Below are 22,082 nucleotides of genomic sequence, written 5' to 3'. Positions count from 1 at the left end.
TGGGACGTCCTCTCTCTCCGGCTGCTCGTGTGTGTGTGTGTGTGTGTGTGTGTGTGTTGAACTATTGATTGTACTGTATTCAGTTCATTGAGTGCTCACATGTTGTGGGAGTACAGTAATCCCCGTAATAACCAGACACCCCAATTCCCAGACATTTTGGGCCCGGGCCTTCGGAACTCAAAAATGGCCAAAAAACGTAATGAAAAAAAAAAAAAATCAACATTTTTTTTTTCAACCGTACTTTGAACTTGGCGCGCAGTGCCGAACAGCTGTGTTTTCATGCTTAGTAGAGGGGCTTCCTGCTTCCTCCCCTCCCCAGTTCCCACTTATCTAACTACCATCGTGACTAGATGCTCGTCGCAGTGGCTGCTGCACGTGCTTGTTTTTGTGAATAAACAATAATAAACTTTAATACCTTGCCACTAGACCACATGGGAATTTACAGTGTTGTGCAGTGTTAAGAAATTAGAATTCAGAGTGCAATGGATTAAGTACAGAGTGCAAACTGGTGTGTTGCAAGTGGCATGGCGCAAGGAAGAACAGAGTGTGCAGTGTTAAACAGTTATAATTCACAGTGCAAAGGATTAAGTGCAGCACAACACTGGATTACTGTACATGCTTCAAGAGCATATGCACCACTGCCATAGCCTTAGAGGAGGCAGGTTAATCTTCGTAATGGCCACGGACGTGTTATAAGTACAGTACCCTGTACCATGCTAAATATTTTCCATACTCACTTCTAATACCTCATTCTTTGGTTCCTTTTCATTTATTTCATGCTTTGTGTCCCTTATTTGTGTCAATAGGGTCATAAATAGGTGCTATGCATATCCAGTAGGGAGCTATATAGGTGGTTTTCTGAATTAGGCTGGGTTAGGGTCCATAAGTACCTGTCCAGAAGGCATTTTTCCAATTTCCAGACAAACCTAATTTCTGGACATGCCTTTGGCTCTGTTACATCGGTTATTGGAGGGACTACTGTATTGTACCTGGAAGGTCCCATGTTATGAGAGTTCTGCATTAGAAGGCCATATGTTTACACGTTAAGGGTTTCATGGTACCTAAGCCAGCTTGGGGTAATTTTCATTTTTTTTTTTTTTTCCAGGACATTTATCTACCAACTACAGATTTCATTACATACAAACACTGGAGGATTCCTCACTTTGAATGGAAGAGGTTGTGGGCTTGCTGGGGGGAGGTGGAGTGGGGTTCCGTGACTGAAAAAGGAGCAAAGATCACACAGAGCACATGTGCAGCCAGAGCAAAGGGAGAGGGTAGGCTCAGCTGGGGCAGGAATGCTCTGATGGATCTTGATGACGCCCTGCACACACACGCGATAGCAATATGATATAGGTTGAGCACCATGACTGCCACTGGCTGCGTTGTGTCTGTTCCTACCATGTTTTGACTTTGGTTTGCCACATTATGACTGTTTAAACCATAATTTTGGGCCTTTGGCCATGTTATGTCTGTCGTCGCCATGTAGTATGTTGTAAAAAAAAATGGGAAGGTTCCTCGGCCTGCATAATGTTTACCATTTTTCTTGTTATGACTGTTTTTGGACATCAAATTTTGCCTCCCATATTATGCGAGCATCGCGCTATAGGATCAAGCGTTTTGTGAGCGTTCGCCGTATTCATATTCTGTTTCTGCTTGAGCCTTCAAAGTACATTTTTCTTTGTGTCTGTGCATTAATTTGGTTTCTTTCCTTGTCTGTCTTTTGCCTGGTCACATTCTTTCTCTCTCTCATGTCTGGGTGTTTTAAGAGAAAATTAAAGGTGCCAAGGAGTGCAACAAATTACTGAAACAGCAGTCAGTTATTGAATCGGCACAGGAATGACTGAATTAGCACTTTTAATTGCAAAATATACTTTCTAACACCAAGTAGCGTTATATAATCCTTATCTGAAATTCAGTAAAAAAAAAAAAAAAAATGCACTTTGGGCCCTTAATATGAAATTTAGCTTCAGTGTGAAAACATGCTAAACTTAGCGAAAGTGCTTTGCCCTTAGATCGCCAACTCACTTTGCCAAGTTTCTGTTTTGTGTAAGTGTTAAACTGTCAGGTCATAAACAGTACCGGTAACTGTATTAATAGGCATAACCTTTATATCAACGTTATTCTAATTACTGGTATCCATTCATTTATTCATTCATTCATTCATCATCTAATCCTACGCTGCCCGATGAGGAGTGTAGGAGCCTGGGGCTAGGCTAGTTGGTCCTTACATTTAAGATTAGAGTTACCAGCCTCACTCTTCCCTGAGTGGCAATACGTGAGCAGTAAACCCCAACACCCCTTGGATATAAACCTTCACCAGCTCAATCCGATTGGAGCACCATAATTACCCACTAAACCACTAGGCACTAAAATTTTGTTACATGGTTACCACCCACTGTAGTAAATGGTTTCCTGGTGTACAGGAAACCATTTGGCTTGTCACTGAGTGTAGAGTCACCCACAGGCAAAAGGAAGAGGAATGAATGAAGGAAAGAAAGACAGAAGAGGGAGTGTAAAGTCACCCGTAGGAAGAAGGACAAGGAAAGAATGAAGGAAAGAAAGACAGATGAGGATGGAAGAAAAGAAGGATAAAGGAGAGGAAAGTGCAGATACCCAAGAGCAGCATGACATCAAATGAGTGGATGGTGAATGCCCCCACATGGTACAAAAAAAAAAAAAAAATGCAGGGTGTGTTTTTGTCTATTTTTAAAGCAGTATTGTGGCTGTTGGGTAATTTCTTGGTGTGTTGGACAAACTATGGTACTCAAGATGATGTTCTTTGTACTGTTCAAAGAGTTTATGTTAGTAATTTTTTTTTTTTTTTTAATAGGTAAAGAGAGTGGTAGTGATAATGGTAGAGGAGAAACTAATAATTAGTCCTCGAGATTTAGTGAGGGGCTACTTCAGTTCTCGGGAGACTTGCCTTCCTCCTCCCCCCTCTTTCTCTCAGTAGGTTAGTGTTGAAGCATCGCTGAGAAAACTCATGTAGGTGACAACAAAAGATTTTATGAGATGGAAGATTCTTCACAATCTCTGTAAGGAGGATAAATAGTCACTCTCCCCCTCCCCCCCTTTTTCTGGGAGGAGGATTTGCTAAATGATAACTACTTTCTGACAAGAAGGAACAGTTTAGGTTGACAAAACAAAGGCAAAAGAGTATGCATAGGTGGGGTGTCAGCACAGAAGTACAGTTCTTCAGAGCAACACAGGAGAGAACCTCATCACGACTGTATGTCTTACTAGCGCTGAACTAGTCAGGGTAGAGGATTTATTTTTTGACGGCATTTAATGTCAGCCATGAGAGAGTTAAAGGGGGAGGAGATGGAGGAACAGTACTGTGCAACACTTGAATCATCCAGAGTAGAGGTAGAAGTTGAATAAAGAGTCCAGCTTTGTTAGAGGAGAAAACAATTTAACTACCACAGAGCCAACTGAGTGGCAGAGAGGAGGGAAAGAAGTCAAGTTATTAGTGTATAGTATGATCTAGAACAGTACATTACTGTATATATTTTCAGAGCAAAAAGTCTGATACCCACCTCCACATACTTAGTACCTGGATATGAGGTGTGGAGAGCACGGGTGAAAGCGGCCCAACTTTCACCACTGAGAACTACTTCCACTACACTTGTGGACACTTCACCAAGCCTCATGAAAAATTACCATTCCCATATTCATCAGACTTCCTTAGGTGAGATGTGTGAAACACAGTGTCTTTCTGTGTGTTTACATCATGCACTGGAATATATCTATCAGTCTGTAGATACCCATATTACTAAGTGTAGTAGCTTTACTGTGTACATACTTTATTTTTATTGATGGCATTATACTTTTAAGTATTATCCCTGTAACTGTGTACTGCAGTGTTATTGACATGACATTTATTAGTTTCTAGAAATTTTTTTTGTAAAGACTGTACTGTACTAGTTTTTGTTGAGCAACCCCAGTCTGTCTGGCTGAGGAAACCCATCAACAGTAGGCAAGCTGTCCTGTGCATTTAACTGATGTTCCATTGGAGCAGGCAACATGGCAAGGTGTGAGGAAGAATATAGAGGTTTTGTTTCTGGATGGATGCCACATTTGCCTCTCCACCAGATCACAGGAGCCTCAACAGGCTCCACATCACCCTATTACTTGGTTATATAGCTACTATCCAGCATTAGTTCCTGGGTCACAGGAAATCATTAGGCAAGTCATTTAGTGTAGAGTTGCCTGAAATGGAAAGAAGGGTAATAAAAGTTACAGAAAAGATGGGAAGGGTAAAGGTGGTGGAAGAAGTTGGCAACTCTACATATGTAAAGTGAATGGATGATAGTTGTCACTATCTGCTGCCAGGTTGCCACCACCTACCACCAACAGTACTAGCATATTAGATAAATTGAGAGATCTCTGATAGTGTAATTTTTTATATCATTATCATCGTCATCATCATCTAATCCTGTGTTTCCCCATGAGGAGAGTAGGAGCCCAGGGCTAGGCAAGTTGGTCTTGACATTTAAGATGAAAGTGACCAGCCTCACTCAACCCTGAGTGGCATTATGTGAACAGTAAACCCAACCCATCTTGGATATAAACCTGCACAGGCTCAATCCAGTTGGGACGCCTTAATTATCCACTAAACCACCAGGTGCCATAATATGGTTATATGGTTGCCACCTAACATAGTGAATGGTTTCCTGGTGTACAGCAAGCCGTTTGGCTTGTCACTTAGTGTAGAGTCACTCGTAGATGGAAGGAGGAGGAACGAATGAAGGAAAGAAAGACAGAAGGAGAAGGAAAGAGAGAAGGAAGAGAGGAGAGGGCATTTATCCGAGAGCAGCACTACATCAAGTGAGTGGATATTGTATAATAATAGTGCACAGTAGAAGGAGCTGAAGGCTAAGGATGCAGAGTTTTGTCCCCCTCATGAGAATGTACAAAAAAGCCAGGCTGTAGTTATTAAGGATGATTGAATGTACTGGATCTGGAAAACTTGAGATTGTAGGTTGGGAAAAAGAGTCTAGAGATGACTGTCCAGAGATGACCACCATACTTGTGTACATGAGGGACTGAGAATATTGGTTAACTCATCCTAGACAGGATGGTCAGAAGATGAGAGTGTGTGCTTAGTCTTATGGTGCTTGTGTACTTTTAAGTCTTTGAAAAGCAATGATTGTTTTTTTACTGTAACTGAATGTACAGAACAGTATTCAGTGACAAGTAATCTCCAGCATCCAAAAAGTTAAAAGAGATGACATGCAGTCATTTAACTTGGATAATTTATGATATGATAGTGATAAAAAGGCAAAGTTGGATGGAGTAATGTAGCATTGCAGGAATAGGAAGCATGAGGGGAATCTGCAAGAGGAGGGAAGTTGAAGTTAAACCTGTGAATCCACCTTGTCAATAATCTAGGAATTGCATGATTAAAGGAGTTGAATTAGACTGACCAATTTAGTCCCTTCTTCTTTCCTTCTCAGGCAGCTTTACATTGAATGACAAGCCTAATGCTTTCCTGTAAGCCAGGAAACCATTTCAGTGCTGGAAGGTAACCATATAACCAAGCCATATATGTTTCCTCCCTATCAGGAAGTGGGTTGGTGGAGGTTAGTACTCCTTCCCATAAAACAACCAACTCAGAGTCAAATGGTCACCCCTGACAGGATTATGGCATCTGGCTATAGATAGTTAGATAGACTTTCATTGCTTGCACATATTAATTCTGGTTTACATTTGAGCATCTTTCTGAAATGCGTGATCTTTTGCTACAGTTGTAATTAAACCCTTTGCCCAAAAATTGTTTCTCACCACTTTTCCTTACGTTTATCCTGGATGATCCCTTTTTTTTTTTTTTTTTTTTTTTTTTTTTTTTTTACACAAATACTACTTGGCACAATGGTCTGTAAAACAAATTTAGGAAGAGGTGAATGTAATTGTGCAGGGAAAGATCATAAGAAAATGAAAACTGCTGAGGGAAATGGGATATTTTATTCATTTATTCATCATCAAATCCAGTGTTGCTCCATGAGGAGTGGAGGAACCCAGAGCTAGGCAAGTTGATCTTGAAATTTAAGATGAGAGTGACCAGTCTCACTCATCCCTGAGTGGCATCACATGAGCAATAAACCCTATCCATCCATCCATCCATCATCCAATCCTACATTGCCCCATGAGGAGCGTAGGAGCCCAGGGCTAGGCAGTTGGTCCCGACATTTAAGATGAGAGTGACCAGCCTCACTCATCCCTGAGTGGCATTACATGAGCAATCAACCCCAACCACTCCTTGGATATAAACCTTCACCGGCTCAATCAAATTGGAGTGCAATAATTACCCGCTAAACCACCAGGCGCCAAAATTTGGTCTTATGGTTACCACCCAGCGTAGTAAATGGTTTCCTGGTGCACAGGAAACCATTTGGCTTGTCACTCAGTGTAGAGTCACCCACAGGCTGAAGGATGTGGAAAGAATGAAGGAAAGAAAGACAGAGGAGGGAGTGTAAAGTCACCTGTAGGCAGAAGGACAAGGAAAGAATGAAGGAAAGAAAGACAGAAGAGAATGGAAGGAAAGAAGGATGGAGAGGAAAGGGCAGACACCCGAGAGCAGCACTACATCGAGTGAGTGGATGGTGAGCGTCCCCATCTACCACATATCTCCACCCCATGGATATAAACCTGTATTGACTTAATCCGATTGGAGTGCCTTAGTTACCCACTAAACCACCAAGCACCATAATATGGTTATATAGTTATCAAATAAAACATTATTATGTGCAGTACATTATCATTATGTTTGTGTTACCACTTGATTTCTAATGTGTAGTTTCTTGCTTCAGAAGAATCAGCCTTTGATAAGAACTTCTTTAACAAAAATCCTCTGGAGAGAAATGCGCCCTTAAGTCACTGCAATCCCAAACTAGTTGTGAGTACTGTTTCTGCTGTTATTTCAAGTACAGTAAAAGCCCTCCAATCCAAACACCAATAGCCCAAATATCCCAATACTCCAGATTTTTCAAGACAAAAAGTTTCAATTTTGTCTTGGCATTTTCGAATTTTTCAGACCTTTATCCAAGGATTTATCTGGCTTGGACTTGCCCTTGGACTTGGATGTATCTGCCTGCAACTATTCAGCTACACTTCTTTGCATTTTCTTTGTCTAGAACAATAACCCATATCATTTTAAGTGTTTATTTAGTGATCATGTACATATTTCTAATGTTTTCAAAGGTCCCTCCCAGTACGGTAGTCCGAAAGACCCTCAGTCCCCTGCCATTCTGATTACAGGACTTTTACTGTATAAAGACATTGAGTAATTGCACACTGTCTTGTTTCCTCAGTTTGATTCCTAATGCAGTTTTTTTTTTTTATATATCATTCATTGTTTCATTTCCTTTACAGTTATTAATTTCTTCACTCCAGGAGCCATTAAACTTCTTGAGTGACTACTGGCTGACACTGGGTGATGAGCAGCGATCACTGGCTTATGCTACAGCAGCTGCGACCCTGAAATGCCTCCCTTTCACTGCCACTACCATGGCCCAGGTTAAATTTCTTACCCAATGTCTGTATTGAGAGTTTTTGTGGTGTTAATATTGTTATTGGGTTAACTTCTCAAAGACAGGCATCGGAATGGCGTGACATACTGTACACTCAGGATGGGCCTAATCAGTGGGTGCGATATGGTGGTGGGGGACTGTGGTGGGGGTTGATGGGTGGGGGGTAGAGGGTGGGGTGATTTGGTTGTGGGGGGAAGGGGGGGATGGTGGGAGGATGGGGCATGGAGGGTGGAGAGGTGAGGGTGGGATGGATGGGGGGTGGGGGCATGGGTGGTGGGGGTGTGTGCTGGTGGGAGGGTGGAGGGGGTTGGGATGGGGAAGAGAGGGACATGACCACATGTGTGGACACCCATCTTTTAGGGGTTAAAGCACTCCAACTGAATTGAGCCTGTAAAGTTACATTATATACCGTATTCAAGGGGTGATTGAAATTTATTGCTCACATGCCACTGAGAGGAAGGTGATGCTGGTTACTCCTGCCATAATTGCCAGGACTGAGTAGCTTAGTCCCAGGTTCCTGGGATAGATGGGTTGTTGTTAAGACAACTTGTTATTGTTGAATGACCACATGATCTACTCTGACTGAGGAAACATGACATGAATGTATCTGACCTACCTCACAGGTGCAGATAACAGATCCAGCACTTGTGAAATGTTGTGTTGTCATGGACATGAACCTAGTGCACAGCAGACTGAAGTTACTTCACTCCTGCAGTTCATATTCTCTTTTCGGGATAAGAACTTGAAGGATACTTGTACAGTATAACCAGGCAACAGAGCCGTTCAGTTGTATTGGTGCCACCATGGGCTAGTGTTGGAATTTGTTGCAGTGTGCTAGGGTAGCTTTCATATTATCTGAGTCTGACAATAGTTGTGTGAGTATTGAAGTGCGTATTGGGGTTTGTTGTCTGCTGACGCAATAAATTATCGATTCATTTTGTTTCGTTTTTGAAGGCTCCAACATGCTTGCATGCGTCGGCCTTGGTCACCGAATGGCAGCTCTCCATGCTGCACGATCCATGGCAGCCTCCCTGTTCAGTCCCTTAATCCTGAGGTCACACTTAATGACCTCATCCCACGTCTTTTTTGGTCTACCCCTCGCAACCCCACCCACTTCTCACTTTCTGCACCCAGTTATCATCTCCCATCCTCTCCACATGCCAAACCATCTCAATCTACCTCTCCTCATCACAACACCAGTACACTCCAGTCCCATCCTACCCCTCAACTCTTCAATTGCAAACCCAGCTCTCCCAGGCCTTGCACACAAGGACACACTGCACATCCACCTAATCATTGTCATTTCTGTACGTTTGAGCCTGTGAATATCCTCTTCCTTCACTGCCCAGGTCTCACTACCATACAGCATCACATTCCTAACACTTGCTGCATACAAAGACCCCATAGCACGTAGGGAGAATCCTCTCAATATCAGGAGAGGCAACAGCTCCCTGAACTTCTTCCAACCACTTCTCACCCTAGCCACAGAGCTAGCTCCAGCCTCACCTCCAGCATGTAACGTGTCTCCCAAATACCAAAACTCTTCCACGCACTCAAGAGTCAAGAGTCTCACCAGCAAGTTCAATCGCTTCACGCTTGACAATCTCCACCTGCTCTCCCAGACACGCCGCACACAAGCACAGCATTGTCTCTCAGTCTGCCTCTGATAACACTTCATGTCTTATGCACCCATTTATCACAAACACTGCACACGATGGAATTACTTTCCATGCCCTTGTGGCAAACTGCACATGGCCACTCTCCCTCTTCTTTGACTGTACCGCCACCAACCCTAGATATCATCACTTATGTTTTATCTGCATTTACCCTTAAGCCCTTGTGCCCCATACCATCTCTCCACTTCCTAAATCTTTCCTCCGCCTCCCTTTCATCCTCTGCAATCAACACCAAATCATCAGCGTACAACATCTCCCACAGGAGTCCATTTCTGAAGTCATATGAGAGGGCTTCAGGTACTATGATAAACAACAAGGGACTCAAAACTGACCCCAGATGCACACCAACATTCACGGAAAACTCATCACCCAAATCTCCATTCACTCTTACCTGGGTGCGAGCTCCCACATACATGGCCATAACCACCCTAGCCAGCCACTCCTCCAACCCAAGCTTTCTCATTGCCCACTTCACCACCTCTCTAGGGACTCTGTCAAAAGCCTTTTCCAATTCAACAAAAACAAAATACAGATGCCTTTTCCTTCCAATATATTTTTCCTGAAGCCGTCGAACAATGAATGTGGCATCTGTGGTCCCTCTGCCTGGCATAAACCCAAACTGCACCTCATCAACATTCACTCTTTTTCTAATCATGCCTTCTAGAACTCTCTCCATTACCTTCATTTATCTGATCTAAAAGCTTTATACCTCTATAATTTCCTTTTCCCAGGGGATCACCCTTCCCTTTGTACACAAATAATACTAACAAGGCAAATGGGCATGATGGGGTCCCTCCTGTTGTTCTCAAGAACTATGCTTCTGTGCTTACACCTTGCCTAGGCAAACTCTTTCGCCTTTGTCTGTCAACTTGTACCTTTCCTTCTTGCTGGAAGTTTGCTCTCATTCAGCCAGTCCCAAAGAAGGGTGACCACTCCCAACCCTCCAACTATTGTCTAATTGCTTTAACGTCCTGTATTTCAGAAGTTTTTGAGTCATTTCTCAATAGAAAAATTTTAAGGCATCTTTCCTATCACAACCTTCTTTCTGATCGTCAGTACGGGTTCCGTCAGGGACGCTCCACTGGCGATCTTCCCACCTACCTTTCAGACTCCTGGTCATCCTCCTTTCGGGACTTTGGCAAAAGCTTTGCCGTTGCACTTGACATCTCAAAGGCTTTCGATTGAGTCTGGCATAAATCTTTAATTTCCAAACTGCCCTCTTACGGTTTCTGTCCTTCTATCTGTGCCTTCATCGCTAGCTTCCTTTCTAGTCGTTCTGTAGCCGCTGTTGTAGACGGCCATAGTTCTTCTCCTAGATCTATCAACAGTGATGTTCCTCAGGGCTCTGTCCTATCACCAACTCTCTTCCTTTTATTCATCAGTGACCTTTTAAGCTGTACATCTAACTCTATCCACTCATACGCTGATGACTCCACCCTTCACCTTTCCATTCGGTTCCTGCAACGCCCATCTCAGCAGTTACTTCAACAAACAAGGGATGAAGCTGTGGCACACCTAATGTCTGACTTGGCTCATATCTCTGACTGGGGTAAAAATAATCTGGTTGTTTTTAATGGATCTAAGACTCAGTTCTTACACCTACAGTATCAACCTGACAAAATCTTCCACAGGTATACCCACTAATGTATAATAATATTCAGCTTAATCCTGCATTATCCTTGAACATGCTTGGGGTTTCATTTACTTGGGACATATCTTGGAAAGATCATATTATATCTCTTGTAAAATCTGCTTTCAAGAGATTGGGTGTGCTAAGCCGACTCTGTTCTTTCTTTACCCCTGCACAATTGTTGACTCTGTACAGGGATTTTATCCGCCCCTGTGTGGAGTACAACTCTCATGTGTGGGGAGGCTCCCCTCATACAGCTCGTCTCAGTAGGGTGGAGTCAAAGGCTTTTCGTCTCATTAACTCTCCTCCTCTTACTGACTCCCTTCAACCTCTGTCTCTTCGCCGCACTGTTGCATCTTTATCTCTTTTCTATCGCAGCTTTAATGGTTACTGCTCCTCTGAACTGTCTGCATGCATTCCTCCACCTCTATGATGGGCACGTAGCACCCGTCTAGCAGCAAACTCTCATCCCTTTTCTGTCCAACTCTCTAATGCAAGAGTTAACCGTTACTCCCAGTCTTTCATTTATGCAACAGGTCAACTCTGGAACTGTCTCCCTCTGTCTGTTTCCTGCTGCCTGTGATCTCCAGTCTTTCAAACGCAGTGTGTCCAGGCATCTTGAAATAATCGGTTCTTGAATTTGGCTCTCTATTGTATTTTGTTTTTCTCTTGGAGGGAACTGTTATTGCGGGCTCATGGCCTTTGGTTCCTTCTTCCTCACATAAAAAAAAAAAAAAAAAAAAATACAATTACACTCTTCAACCAATCATCCGGAACAACACATATATAGTCATATTTATTAGGTCAGTGACTAACCTCACCCTTATATCTCCTGAGGCCTTCAACATTTCAGCAGTCAACCCAGACACACCTGCTGCCTTCCTCACCTGCATCCTGCCTATTGCCTCACTCACAGTAGCAGCATCAATCAAAGGCCAAGGGCCAATCACTGGATCTGCTTGCTCCAAACCTCCCCTGCCCCAGTCAAACTCCTCATTCAACAACCAGCTATAATGCTCTCTCCATACGTCTTTAAAATATTCCCACTGTTCACCATTACCCTTCCATCATCATTCTTCACATACTGCTTGCCTAAAATATCCCGATTATCCCGCATCATTTGATTTGCCACCTTAAATATCATATTTTTCCTTTCCCCATGATTTAGGTTATCAAGTAAAAGTCTCTGTGACTCAGACTTCACCCTGTATACCTCTCTTCTAACCCTGCACTTGGCAGCCAAGTATTCCTTCATGTTACCACGCTTCTTCCACTCCCGGAAAAGCCTTCTCCCCTTAACTGCAGCTTTTACACCCTCATCCCACCACCAAGTTTTTTATGTGTTGATGGGCCTCTTGTCCAACCGCATACTACATCAGTAACTCTCAAGAGGTTGATTCACTTTTTGTTGACAAATTGGAGAAAGAATCACCAATGTGGGACTTAGTGTGTATTGACGTTTCACCACATGGCTTCCTCAGAATAGGATGCCATGAACCAAAATGTCAATTGGTGTTTCTTTCTCAAGAGGTTGTTCTTGAGGGCACTGTACTGTTCATTAACACCTCTGTCCACAGCTCCTTGTTCAGTCACCACTCTCCTCATTATGTAGATGGTCCTTGACCTTCAGAATTTTTTTTTATCTGTAGACTTGGTTTTAGAGTAGCATAACTTAGGTTAGATAAGACATTACTGAACATTACAGTAATATGGTGTACCAAGAATGGTTAGCCTTTACACTCTGTTCTGTTGATTTAAATTTCTTTTGCAAGAATTATGGTAAGGATTAAAAAAGAATGGGAGATTGCAGCATAAATCTTAATTATTACATTTCCATTACTGCAGATCGAAGAATTGAAAGGTGTGGGTTCAGGACATTGCCTCAAGGTGCTTCAGGAAATTCTTGATACTGGGGCCTGTCAGGAAGTCACCACTAAGAGACTTTGCAAAAAGTACAAAAGGATTAAGGTATTGTAAGTTGAAATTAGCCATTATACAGCATGTACCAAGTGATCTTCAGTGTATTCAGTTTGAATTCACCTGATAAGCTCAGCTGCTCCAGCAGCTTGAATATTAAGCTCTGGTTGTATGAAGTTTGATGAGCCAAAGTTGTAAGGTACAAATGAGTCTCCTTGGTTGCTAGTCAAATCACTCCTCTGATCTGATTACATTTGGCCATCAACTGATCTTAAAGGGGTTAGTTATAAACTTGTCAGGTTAGAGCAAACATGCTGCAACAGTGAACTCATATACATTCTGTTACAGGCAGATGGAACAAAAACCGAGAAAGGTATAATTTGAAAACTCTGAATAATAAATGGGAGTAGGGTTGTATTGGGAGGTTTGACAGGAATTCAAGAGAACATTTGTGTGAACTTAAAGTTGCTTAGCATTCCATTAGATAAGGTGCAGTAGTCCACCATCTTTACCTGTGTGTGTTGCCTGAAGGAAGGAAGGAATAATGAAGAATTAACACCAACACTATGTGGCACTATAGGAGTAAGCCATAATATGGCTATGTGGCATTATAGGAGTGAGCCATAATATGGCTGTGAGGCACTGTAGGAGTAGAGGGAAAATAAAGACTGGAAGAAACATGGAAGTTTCAAGGAGAGATGGGACAGAAGAGCACGAGAGAAAGACTGGAGAGAAAAAAATGTCCCTTTTATTTGCCTTATTCAACCAGCAAGGATACTGGGGAAGTATTCTTTCCCCCTTTCCCACAGGGGAAGAGGTGGGGGTGGACGTTTCTCAAGTTACTGCATCACAGCATTTATTATCAGTATGGTTAAAGATGGCTTAAATGTCTGAACAGAGTAACCTAGCCTCAGGTCCGTACACTCCTGGTGGGCCAATAAAGAACTGAATGATGTACGGATGTGTGTTTTAAAGGGTTGTGAACATATGCTGTGACTTTTTATTGTAATCTTATCCACCATGTACCAGTATGTCAGTAGGAGCTGGGATGATGATAATGATGGTGGTGATTAATATGTTGATGAATTTTTAGAATCTGACAGGTGTGTATGGAATTGGGAGCAGCTTGGCAGAGAAACTTCACATGACCCACAATGTTGCCTGTGTAGCAGACATTATCACACAGTGGGAACACATCAACCTACATGATGAAAGGATCAAATATGGTAAGTGATATGTGGAAAGAGCATGATATGTGAAGCATTTTCATAGAGATCTTTCAATATTAACAGAAATGTGACAGGTACGTAGGAAATTAACCCCTAGGCTGCCGCTGCCCTAAACATTTCATGTGTCCATGGTGCGGGGAAACTGGTAAAAAAAAAAAAAAAAAAATTTACATCATTTGTTTTAACCACTTATACCCAACCAGACATGATAACATTTTAGTTAGACAAAGTTTACACTCCACACTGACGATTCATGACCCACTCATCAAGCATAAACATGCAGTAGGCACGAAAAATGACTGAAAAGATCACAGTACCGTATTTCACGCGACTCTTCCAGAATGTACGACACAGTCTACCGATTGGCATTTCTGGAGTGCTGTACGCAGCTGAGGGATTAAATACAGTACAGTAATCCCCGTACTATCCGGATGCCCACTTTCCGGACATCCCCACTTACTGGATATTTTGGTCCCTGGATCCAATATTCCCAAAATGGGCCAAAAATCGCAAAAAATTCGAAAAAAATCCGACTCTTTTCCGCCCATAATTTGACCTCGGCATGCGTGGCACGGACCAGCTGTGTTTTGGTGCGTAGTTCTGCCGCCGTCCACTAGAACGCCCCTGCATCCTCCCCACTTACCGCCCGTCTCTTGTTGTGAGTGCATGCTCGTGATCATGGCCACCTATGTGCTCGCTTTTGTGTTGGTGCCTTACCTGCTGCCGGCTCTGCTGCTGCCCTCGTGCCTCTTGTTAGTGTGTGTGATGATGGCCCCGCCGCCTGAGAAGAGGAAGAGAGTGGTTTTGACTCTGGAGAAGAAGAGGGAGATATTGGACAAGGTGGATGCGGGATGGTCTATCTCACGCATCCTTCGTGAATTCAGCCTGGCCTGATCTACTCTGTTTGATATCAAGAGATCCTGCAACAAACTCATGCAGTACAAGGCTGACTTCTTGTCGAAAAGCAAATGCAACGTGGAGAGGAAGATGATGTTTACTCCCAAGTATGCTGAAATTGACCGCTCCATGTTGATTTGGTATTGACAGCAGCGTGCTGCTGGTGTGCTGGTGCATGACATGGAGCTGAAGGCTGCTGCTGAGAAGTTCACAAGGCTTCACAACGCCCCAGACTTCAAGGCATCTGAGGGTTGGCTCTTTGCGTTCAAGATACGGCATGGCCTTGCCAACCATAAGGCCCGTGGCGAAGCTTTGGATGCCAACAAGGATGGAGTAGAGGAGTTCCAGCACAAGGTGAAGCGCTTGATCGACAGGGAGGGCCTCACTCTCGGTCAAGTCTACGACGCTGACGAAACTGGTTTATTCTATCGCTCTTTGGCAACGAACACTAGCCAAGGAGACGGAAAAGCGTGAACCTGGCCGCAAGCTCTCCAAGCAGTGGATATCTGCTTTGTGTTGTGCCAGTGCTAACGGCATGCACCAGCTTAAGCCCGTTATTGTTGGCCGTGCAAAGCAGCCTCGGTGTCTTCGTGGGGTGATGGATGTCCTTCCTGTTGTTTGGTACCATTCTTTGAAGGCATGGTTCACTGCCCAGATCTTCAAAGACTGGTTCCACCGCCATTTCGTCAAGGAGGTCATCCATTACCAGACGGAGAAACTGGGAATCCCACGCGACCAGGTAAAGGCCCTCCTTCTCCTCAACAATGCACCTGCTCACCTGTGTGACAAGGACTTGGTGGCTGAGAATGGCCGCATTAGGTGCATGTTTCTGCCACCTAATACGATTGCTCTCATCCAGCTAATGGACCAAGGAGTGATCGTGGCAACGAAGAGGCTGTACCGACTTAAGTTCCTGAACGAGGTGATGGTTGTTCTCGAGGACGAGGATGAGTGCAGGGAGGGACAGGACACGCGAGGCCAGCGGACTTTGGAAAACCTTCGCCGCTACAACATCAAGTCTGCCATTTACAACTGGGTCAGTGCATGGAAGGAAGTCCCTGTCAAGACTCTAGAAAATGGTTGGTCTCGTCTGCTTCTCGGAACGGAGGTAGAGCACGATTTCCTAGGTTTTGACATAGATGATTTCCATGCACGTCTACATGCGCATGGGGACGATGTTGATGTGGACGAAGTGCGTGAGTGGTTGGATGACGACAAGGGCAATCCTAGATATCAGACCATGTCTGATATCGAGATCGCATCTTCAGTTGCAGGTGTCAGTACCCAGCTTGAAGATTCTGACGAGGACGGCGACGATGATGCGGACTTCTCTCAGCGTGACACTACTCCAGCCATCCCCAAGCTGAGCGCACTCCGGGAACACATAGAGTTTGTTCTCGACTACCTGGAACACCCTGACTGCGACAGGGAGATGGGGCCCTTGGGACTTGTGGAGGAAGTGCATGCTTTCAGGCAGCGCATTATTAATCCCCAAAATCGTCGTTCCTTGCGTCAATCAACCATTGACAGCTTTTTCAGACCCATGACCCCTGCAGTGCCCAGCCTTGGCTCCACTCCATTGCCTCCCTAAGACAGGCCCTCATCCTCCGAGCCACAGTCCAGCACATCAGGCACAGTAGAGTCACCACTTGACGTGAGTTTGCGCCTCTCTTCAGAGTCGTCTGCAGTGGGTACTCCATCACCACGACCCAGCGACGCACCCTTAGGCCACCTGCATCAGCTACTCTGAGACTCACAGTGATTAAATGGCAAGAACCTCTCCACTACACCACATGGGAATTTACAGTATTGTGCAGTGAAAAAAACAGTGCATAGTGTAAAGAAATTAGAATTCTGAGTGTAAAGACTAAAGTGCAGAGTGCAACACTGATTTTACTGACTTTCAATGGAGTGCTAATTAACTAGAGTGTGTTATGTTTAGAAAATGGATATATGAGTGCAAAGACTTTAAGTGCAGAGTGCAACACTTATTTCATTAAGGTACAATGGAGCGCAAGTAAGACTAGAGTGCGCAGTGTTAAGAGAATGGAATTCTGAGTGCAAATGACTAAGTTCAGTGCAAGACTTCATGTACAGTGTACTGCAGGTGCTTCAGGTACTCCTTTTTACTGTCAGAGTGTGGGAGGAGGCAGGTTATTCATCGAGATGGCCAGGGACTTGCTGTAAGTACCCAGAATGTTTCATATTGTACTGTATTTTCCATACTTACCTCTAACAACTCATTTCACTCTTTTATGACCTTTTATGGTGTGAATAGGGTCTTAGGTGCTATGCATGTGCAGTAGGGAAGTGTTTTTCTGAGTTAGGCTAGGTTAGGGTCCATAACTACCAGTCCAGGAAGCTCATTTCACTCTTTTATGTCCCTTTATGGTGTGAATAGGGTCTTAAGTGCTATGCATGTGCAGTAGGTAGGTGTTTTTCTGAGTTAGGCTAGGTTAGGGTCCATAACTACCAGTCCAGGAGCCAGGGACTTGTTGCAAGTACCCAGAATGTTTAATATTGTATAAACTCACCTCTAAAACCTCATTCTCTGGTTCTTTTGCATTTATTTCAGTCTTTTATGTCCCTTATTGGTGTGATTTGGGTCTTAAATAGGTGCTATGCATGTCCAGAAGGAGTTGTATAGGTGTTTTTCTGAGTTAGGGTCCATAAGTACAAGTCCTGGAGGCTAGGGCCCACTATCCGGACGGAACCACTTTCCGGACATGCCTTTGGCTCTATTACATCGGATAGTGGAGGGATTACTATATTTATGATTGGTGAAATGTGTGCAGCGTGTTGAGAAAGACTTACTGGTATGTGATACAGATTTCAGGATGTGATTTAATATGAATAAGGATGAAATAGTTTCTCACCCTGCCCTAGGGTGGGAAAGGAAGTCCGGATGATGATGATGAAATGGTGAAGGAATTGGAAATTTGGTTGTACATTGGCAGTTGAGTATTTTATAGTACAATCTCATTAATTTAAGATCCAGTATTTTGAAATTTGCATAATTCTGCCACTTTCTACTGAAGGATAATGCAGTAATGAAAATTTACATGGTATTATTTCAGACTTGCCAAATTATTAAGCTGATGTTAAAACTGGAGAGACAAAAAAGTTAAACCTGCAAAAAAAAATCAGTGCGACACAACATTGATTAGATGGATGTCTAATGCATCCTTGAGTGACAGGCCTTGGGGGGGCTAGGATTGCAATGGAAGAGTTGAGAGGAAGACTGGGACTTGAATGCATATGTGCTGTGATGTGGAGGGGTAGATTGAGATAGTTTGGGCGTGTTGAGAGGATGGAAGTTGGGTGTGGAAGGCAGGAAATATGAATGTTAAGAGTAGGGTTGCGAAAGGCAAACCATAAAAAGTCCTGGGAAAAGGTCATAGAGTGTGACCTCTGGGATAGGGACTGAACAGGGAGGCTGCCAGAGATTTTGCAGCATGGAGAGCTGTCATCAGGTAAGTGGTGTCAAACTTAATCCTTTCCATGGGCAACACTTCAGTTCTGTTGATTGTCTGATGGCCAGGTCTACCTAACCTTATCGAAACCAGCATAGGTATATAAAAGGAGTACATAGGGAAGTGAGATATATATTACTGTGTTTAAAAACATGGTTTATACAGCAAGGTTTAATTATGCTACAATGACCATTGACCTCAAATAGATGTAGAAACAATAGGATAATGCTTGTTAAGCATGCATCATCTCACCCAAAATTGTGTTACATGTGTCCCTGGGAACCTAGACCAGCGTGTTTAAGTTTGCACTTTGTCCGAATTTATCCATCCATTCATCCATCATCCAATCCTATGTTGCTCCATGAGGAGCGTAGGAGCCTGGGGCTAGGCAAGTTGGTCCTGACATTTAAGATGAGGGTGACCAGCCTCACTCATCCCTGAGTGGCATTACGTGAGCAATAAACCCCAACCACCCCTTGGGTATGAACCTTCACCAGCTCAGTCCGATTGGAGCGCTGTAATTACCCACCAAACCACCAGGCGCCCAAATTTGGTTATATGGTTACCACCCAGCATAGTAAATGGTTTCCTGGTGTACAGGAAACCATTTGGTTTGTCACTCAGTGTAGAGTCACTCACAGGCAGAAGGAAGAGGAAAGAATGAAGGAAAGAAAGACAAGAGGGAGTGCAAGGTCACCTGTAGGCAGAAGGACGAGGAAAGAATGAAGGAAAGAAAGACAGAAGAGGAAGGAAGGAAGAGAGGAAAGGGCAGACACCCAAAGCAGCACTACATCGAGTGAGTGGATGGTGCGTGCCCCCACCTACTGTTTTCAGATTTCCATCATATTAGTGAACTGTAATTGCACATTGTACTATACATTATTGCTTTAAAGTGCATGCAAATTTTTAATTTGCAATATAAAACTGGAATCTCATTGAATGAAAATAATACTGGTATAATATATAACACAGCAAAGCTGCAGCCTATTCAGACGTTCGGAGAAGTTCAGTACGCCTTCTAACCCTTGCAGTGGCATTGGCTTCTGCTTCAAGTTATTGATAATATTTAAATAAAAGTTTTGTGGCATATTTATTCACAGATAAATGATTCAAATGGTATTTTTATCAATTAAATTATCAATAAATGTTTCCTATCAGTGCTGTAATATATGTTCACTTGATCATGTGACAAATTTTATGGGATTTCCCATTTGTTAGTTCTCATTTTTGCTTGGGTTATCATGGGCCACTCTTTTCCTCTTCAAGGGCCACATGTTGCCTGTGGGCCACTAGTTTGACACCTCTGCATTAGGTGAACATGGCCGTTTCTTGGAAGCATGTTAGAACCTTTATAAATATTATGGTATGAACAACAGTTTATGAAAGAGCCAGACACAATTTAGGCAGAATGGTAGATGAATATAGAACTGTAAGATATCATCCCTGTTTCAGGAGTTGCATACTATGAAGATTTAAACACACCCGTAACAAGAGAGATGGTAGAGCGGATCCAGATGATAGTGAAGAAAGAGTTGGATAGCATCAGGGAAGGTTACAGGCTGGAATTAACTGGTGGTTTTAGAAGGTGATTGATGTAGTAATGTATTTGCTTGCTGAAAATGAAAAATCTTCTCTCATCATCAGGTAGATTAAGATGCTTCAACTGGATGTAAGTCACCATTGTTTATATTTGAAGAATGGTTAGGATTTATTGCTTGCATAATGCACTTGGGCAAGCAACTGGTCACTTGTGGCAAAAATGTCTAGAATGAATAGTCTAGATCTGGGCCTTTGTGCTACTGATGGGGTAGTAAGATATGAATGATGGTTGGGTGGAATAAAAGTTAACAACAAATCCCATATTACCCTCCTCAGGAGCAAGAGGCCTGTGGCTTGGTTACCATAATCCAGAACATTTAACAGTAACAGAACAATCCACAGCATGATCTGCTTTGTGATAACAAGAATTATATTGAAAGTGTTGTTTTCATAACCATTATTAGTGTTTATAGTAACATTACTGTCTCTACTGCCATCACCAGTTTGTCTACTAATAATATTCAATTTTTTCTCCCTGCCTTTCCAGAGGCAAAAGTACTGGCCATGATGTTGACTTTTTAATTGGGTTTGATGAAGATGAAAGTACTGCAGAAGGGTCAAGGGCAAGGGAAGACAGTCCCCTGACGAAGTTGTTGTTCCGTCTTTGCCAGCGTGGCCTCATCTTGCAAGCTAGATTAGATCGAAGAGCGCCTCAACAGGAGGTAATATAATAAAGCATGTACAGTACTGTATTAGGAAAACTTCACCATTTAAAAGGCTCATTATTACAGCGAGTGCTCGCATAACGCGGGAATATTGTACCCTGAAGCTCCTGCTTTATGGGAATTCTGCATCATAGGGCCATATGTTTACATGTTAAAGGGTTTCATGGTACCTAAGCCAGTCCCAGGTTCAAACTTTGGGAAAATTTTCATTTTTTTTTCCCAGGACATTTACCTACCTGATGAAGACTTCATTACATACAAACATGAAGGATTCCTCGTCTTGAATGGAAGAGGTTGTGGGCATGCTGGGTGGAAGTGGAGTGGAGTTCCGAGGCAGGGCAGGACTCCTGCTGGTCCCCAGCATGGTCATCCTGCTGTGTCGGTTCCATTGAATCCTCTTCTAAGGCAGAAGATGAGTCCTGTACGTCCTGGTTTCACTGTTGCCACTCTTCTGCTTCTAGCACAACCCCTCAGAGTCAACAGAAACATCAGACACAGCATCTTTTGGTTGTTGTTGCACTTGAATCTCTGAAAGAGGAATCATATGAATGATCGATTTATTAACTCTGTAAAATTTCACATTGTCACAGTTCCACTGTCCTCTCTCCTTTCTGTTGATGACATTCATTTCTGCTCCTGCGTCAGACTTCTGACGTTTGGCAGGGTCATGGTGTGGCGGCATGGTTGGGCTGGGTCAGGTGGCCAAAAAAACAGCAAAATATCACACGCAGCACGTGTGCAGCGAGAGCGCGGGGAGAGGGTAGGCTCAGCTGGGGCAGGAATGCTCAGTGGACCATGACGACACCCCGCACAGACACGTGATAGCAATACGTCATAGGCCATGCAATCTGTGCTGTCTATAACTTGCCGCGTTGTGTGAATTCCAATCGTAAGTTTATGCCTCACGCCGCATTCTGTCTATCACTGGCTGCATAATGTGACTTAGGAACATTAATTAGGGCCTCCCACTGTGTTATGTCCATCGTCACCATGTAATCAGGTGCTGTAAAAAATGAGCAGCCCCCTCCGACTGCGTTATATCTATTTTTGTCCACATTGTGACATTTTTGGGACACAAAATGGTACCTTCTGTGTTACGTGAGAAACGCGTCTGTGATAGCGCGTTATGTGAGCGCTTGCTGTATTTCATCATCATCAACATCATCATTGTCATCATCTGATCCTATGTTGTCCCGTGAGGAGCATAAGAGCCTGAGGCTTGGCAAATTGGTCCTAACATTTTAAGGTGAGTGTGACCAGCCACACTGATCGCTGAGTGGCAGTATGTGATCAATAAACCCCAACCACCCATTGGATATGGAAATCTGGACAGGCTCAAGCCAAGTGGAGTGCCTTAACCCCTACACCGCGGGGATGTTTTTGTGCTCCTTGCGCATCCCGTGAGGATATTTGTGCTCCAACTGACTTTTTAAAAATATTTGCCAAAAATCAGTTATTAATCCTAGA

The 22,082-nt window shown here is 43.4% G+C and overlaps 1 protein-coding gene across 1 annotated transcript in view; it reads left to right on the top strand.

The window, feature by feature from the left end:
- The window catches only part of LOC145414199 (DNA-directed DNA/RNA polymerase mu-like), a 35,781-nt gene extending 15,160 nt beyond the window's left edge, over nucleotides 1–20,621 (top strand). The window contains exons 3-9 of the mRNA XM_080283775.1: nucleotides 3,516–3,688; nucleotides 6,810–6,895; nucleotides 7,393–7,515; nucleotides 12,681–12,803; nucleotides 13,846–13,978; nucleotides 19,804–19,936; nucleotides 20,438–20,621. Coding sequence (XP_080139901.1) covers nucleotides 3,516–3,688; nucleotides 6,810–6,895; nucleotides 7,393–7,515; nucleotides 12,681–12,803; nucleotides 13,846–13,978; nucleotides 19,804–19,936; nucleotides 20,438–20,621 — 955 coding nt within the window. The remainder of the gene's footprint in view (nucleotides 1–3,515; nucleotides 3,689–6,809; nucleotides 6,896–7,392; nucleotides 7,516–12,680; nucleotides 12,804–13,845; nucleotides 13,979–19,803; nucleotides 19,937–20,437) is intronic.
- The last annotated feature ends 1,461 nt before the right edge of the window (nucleotides 20,622–22,082 follow it).

The sequence above is a fragment of the Coenobita brevimanus genome, chromosome 98, assembly GCF_032717465.1.
Source record: "Coenobita brevimanus isolate Jiangsu-jjx chromosome 98, ASM3271746v2, whole genome shotgun sequence".
Lineage (NCBI taxonomy): Eukaryota > Metazoa > Arthropoda > Malacostraca > Decapoda > Coenobitidae > Coenobita > Coenobita brevimanus.
The sequence above is the reverse complement of the archived record's forward strand: the minus strand, read 5'-3'. Positions and strand labels throughout refer to the sequence as shown.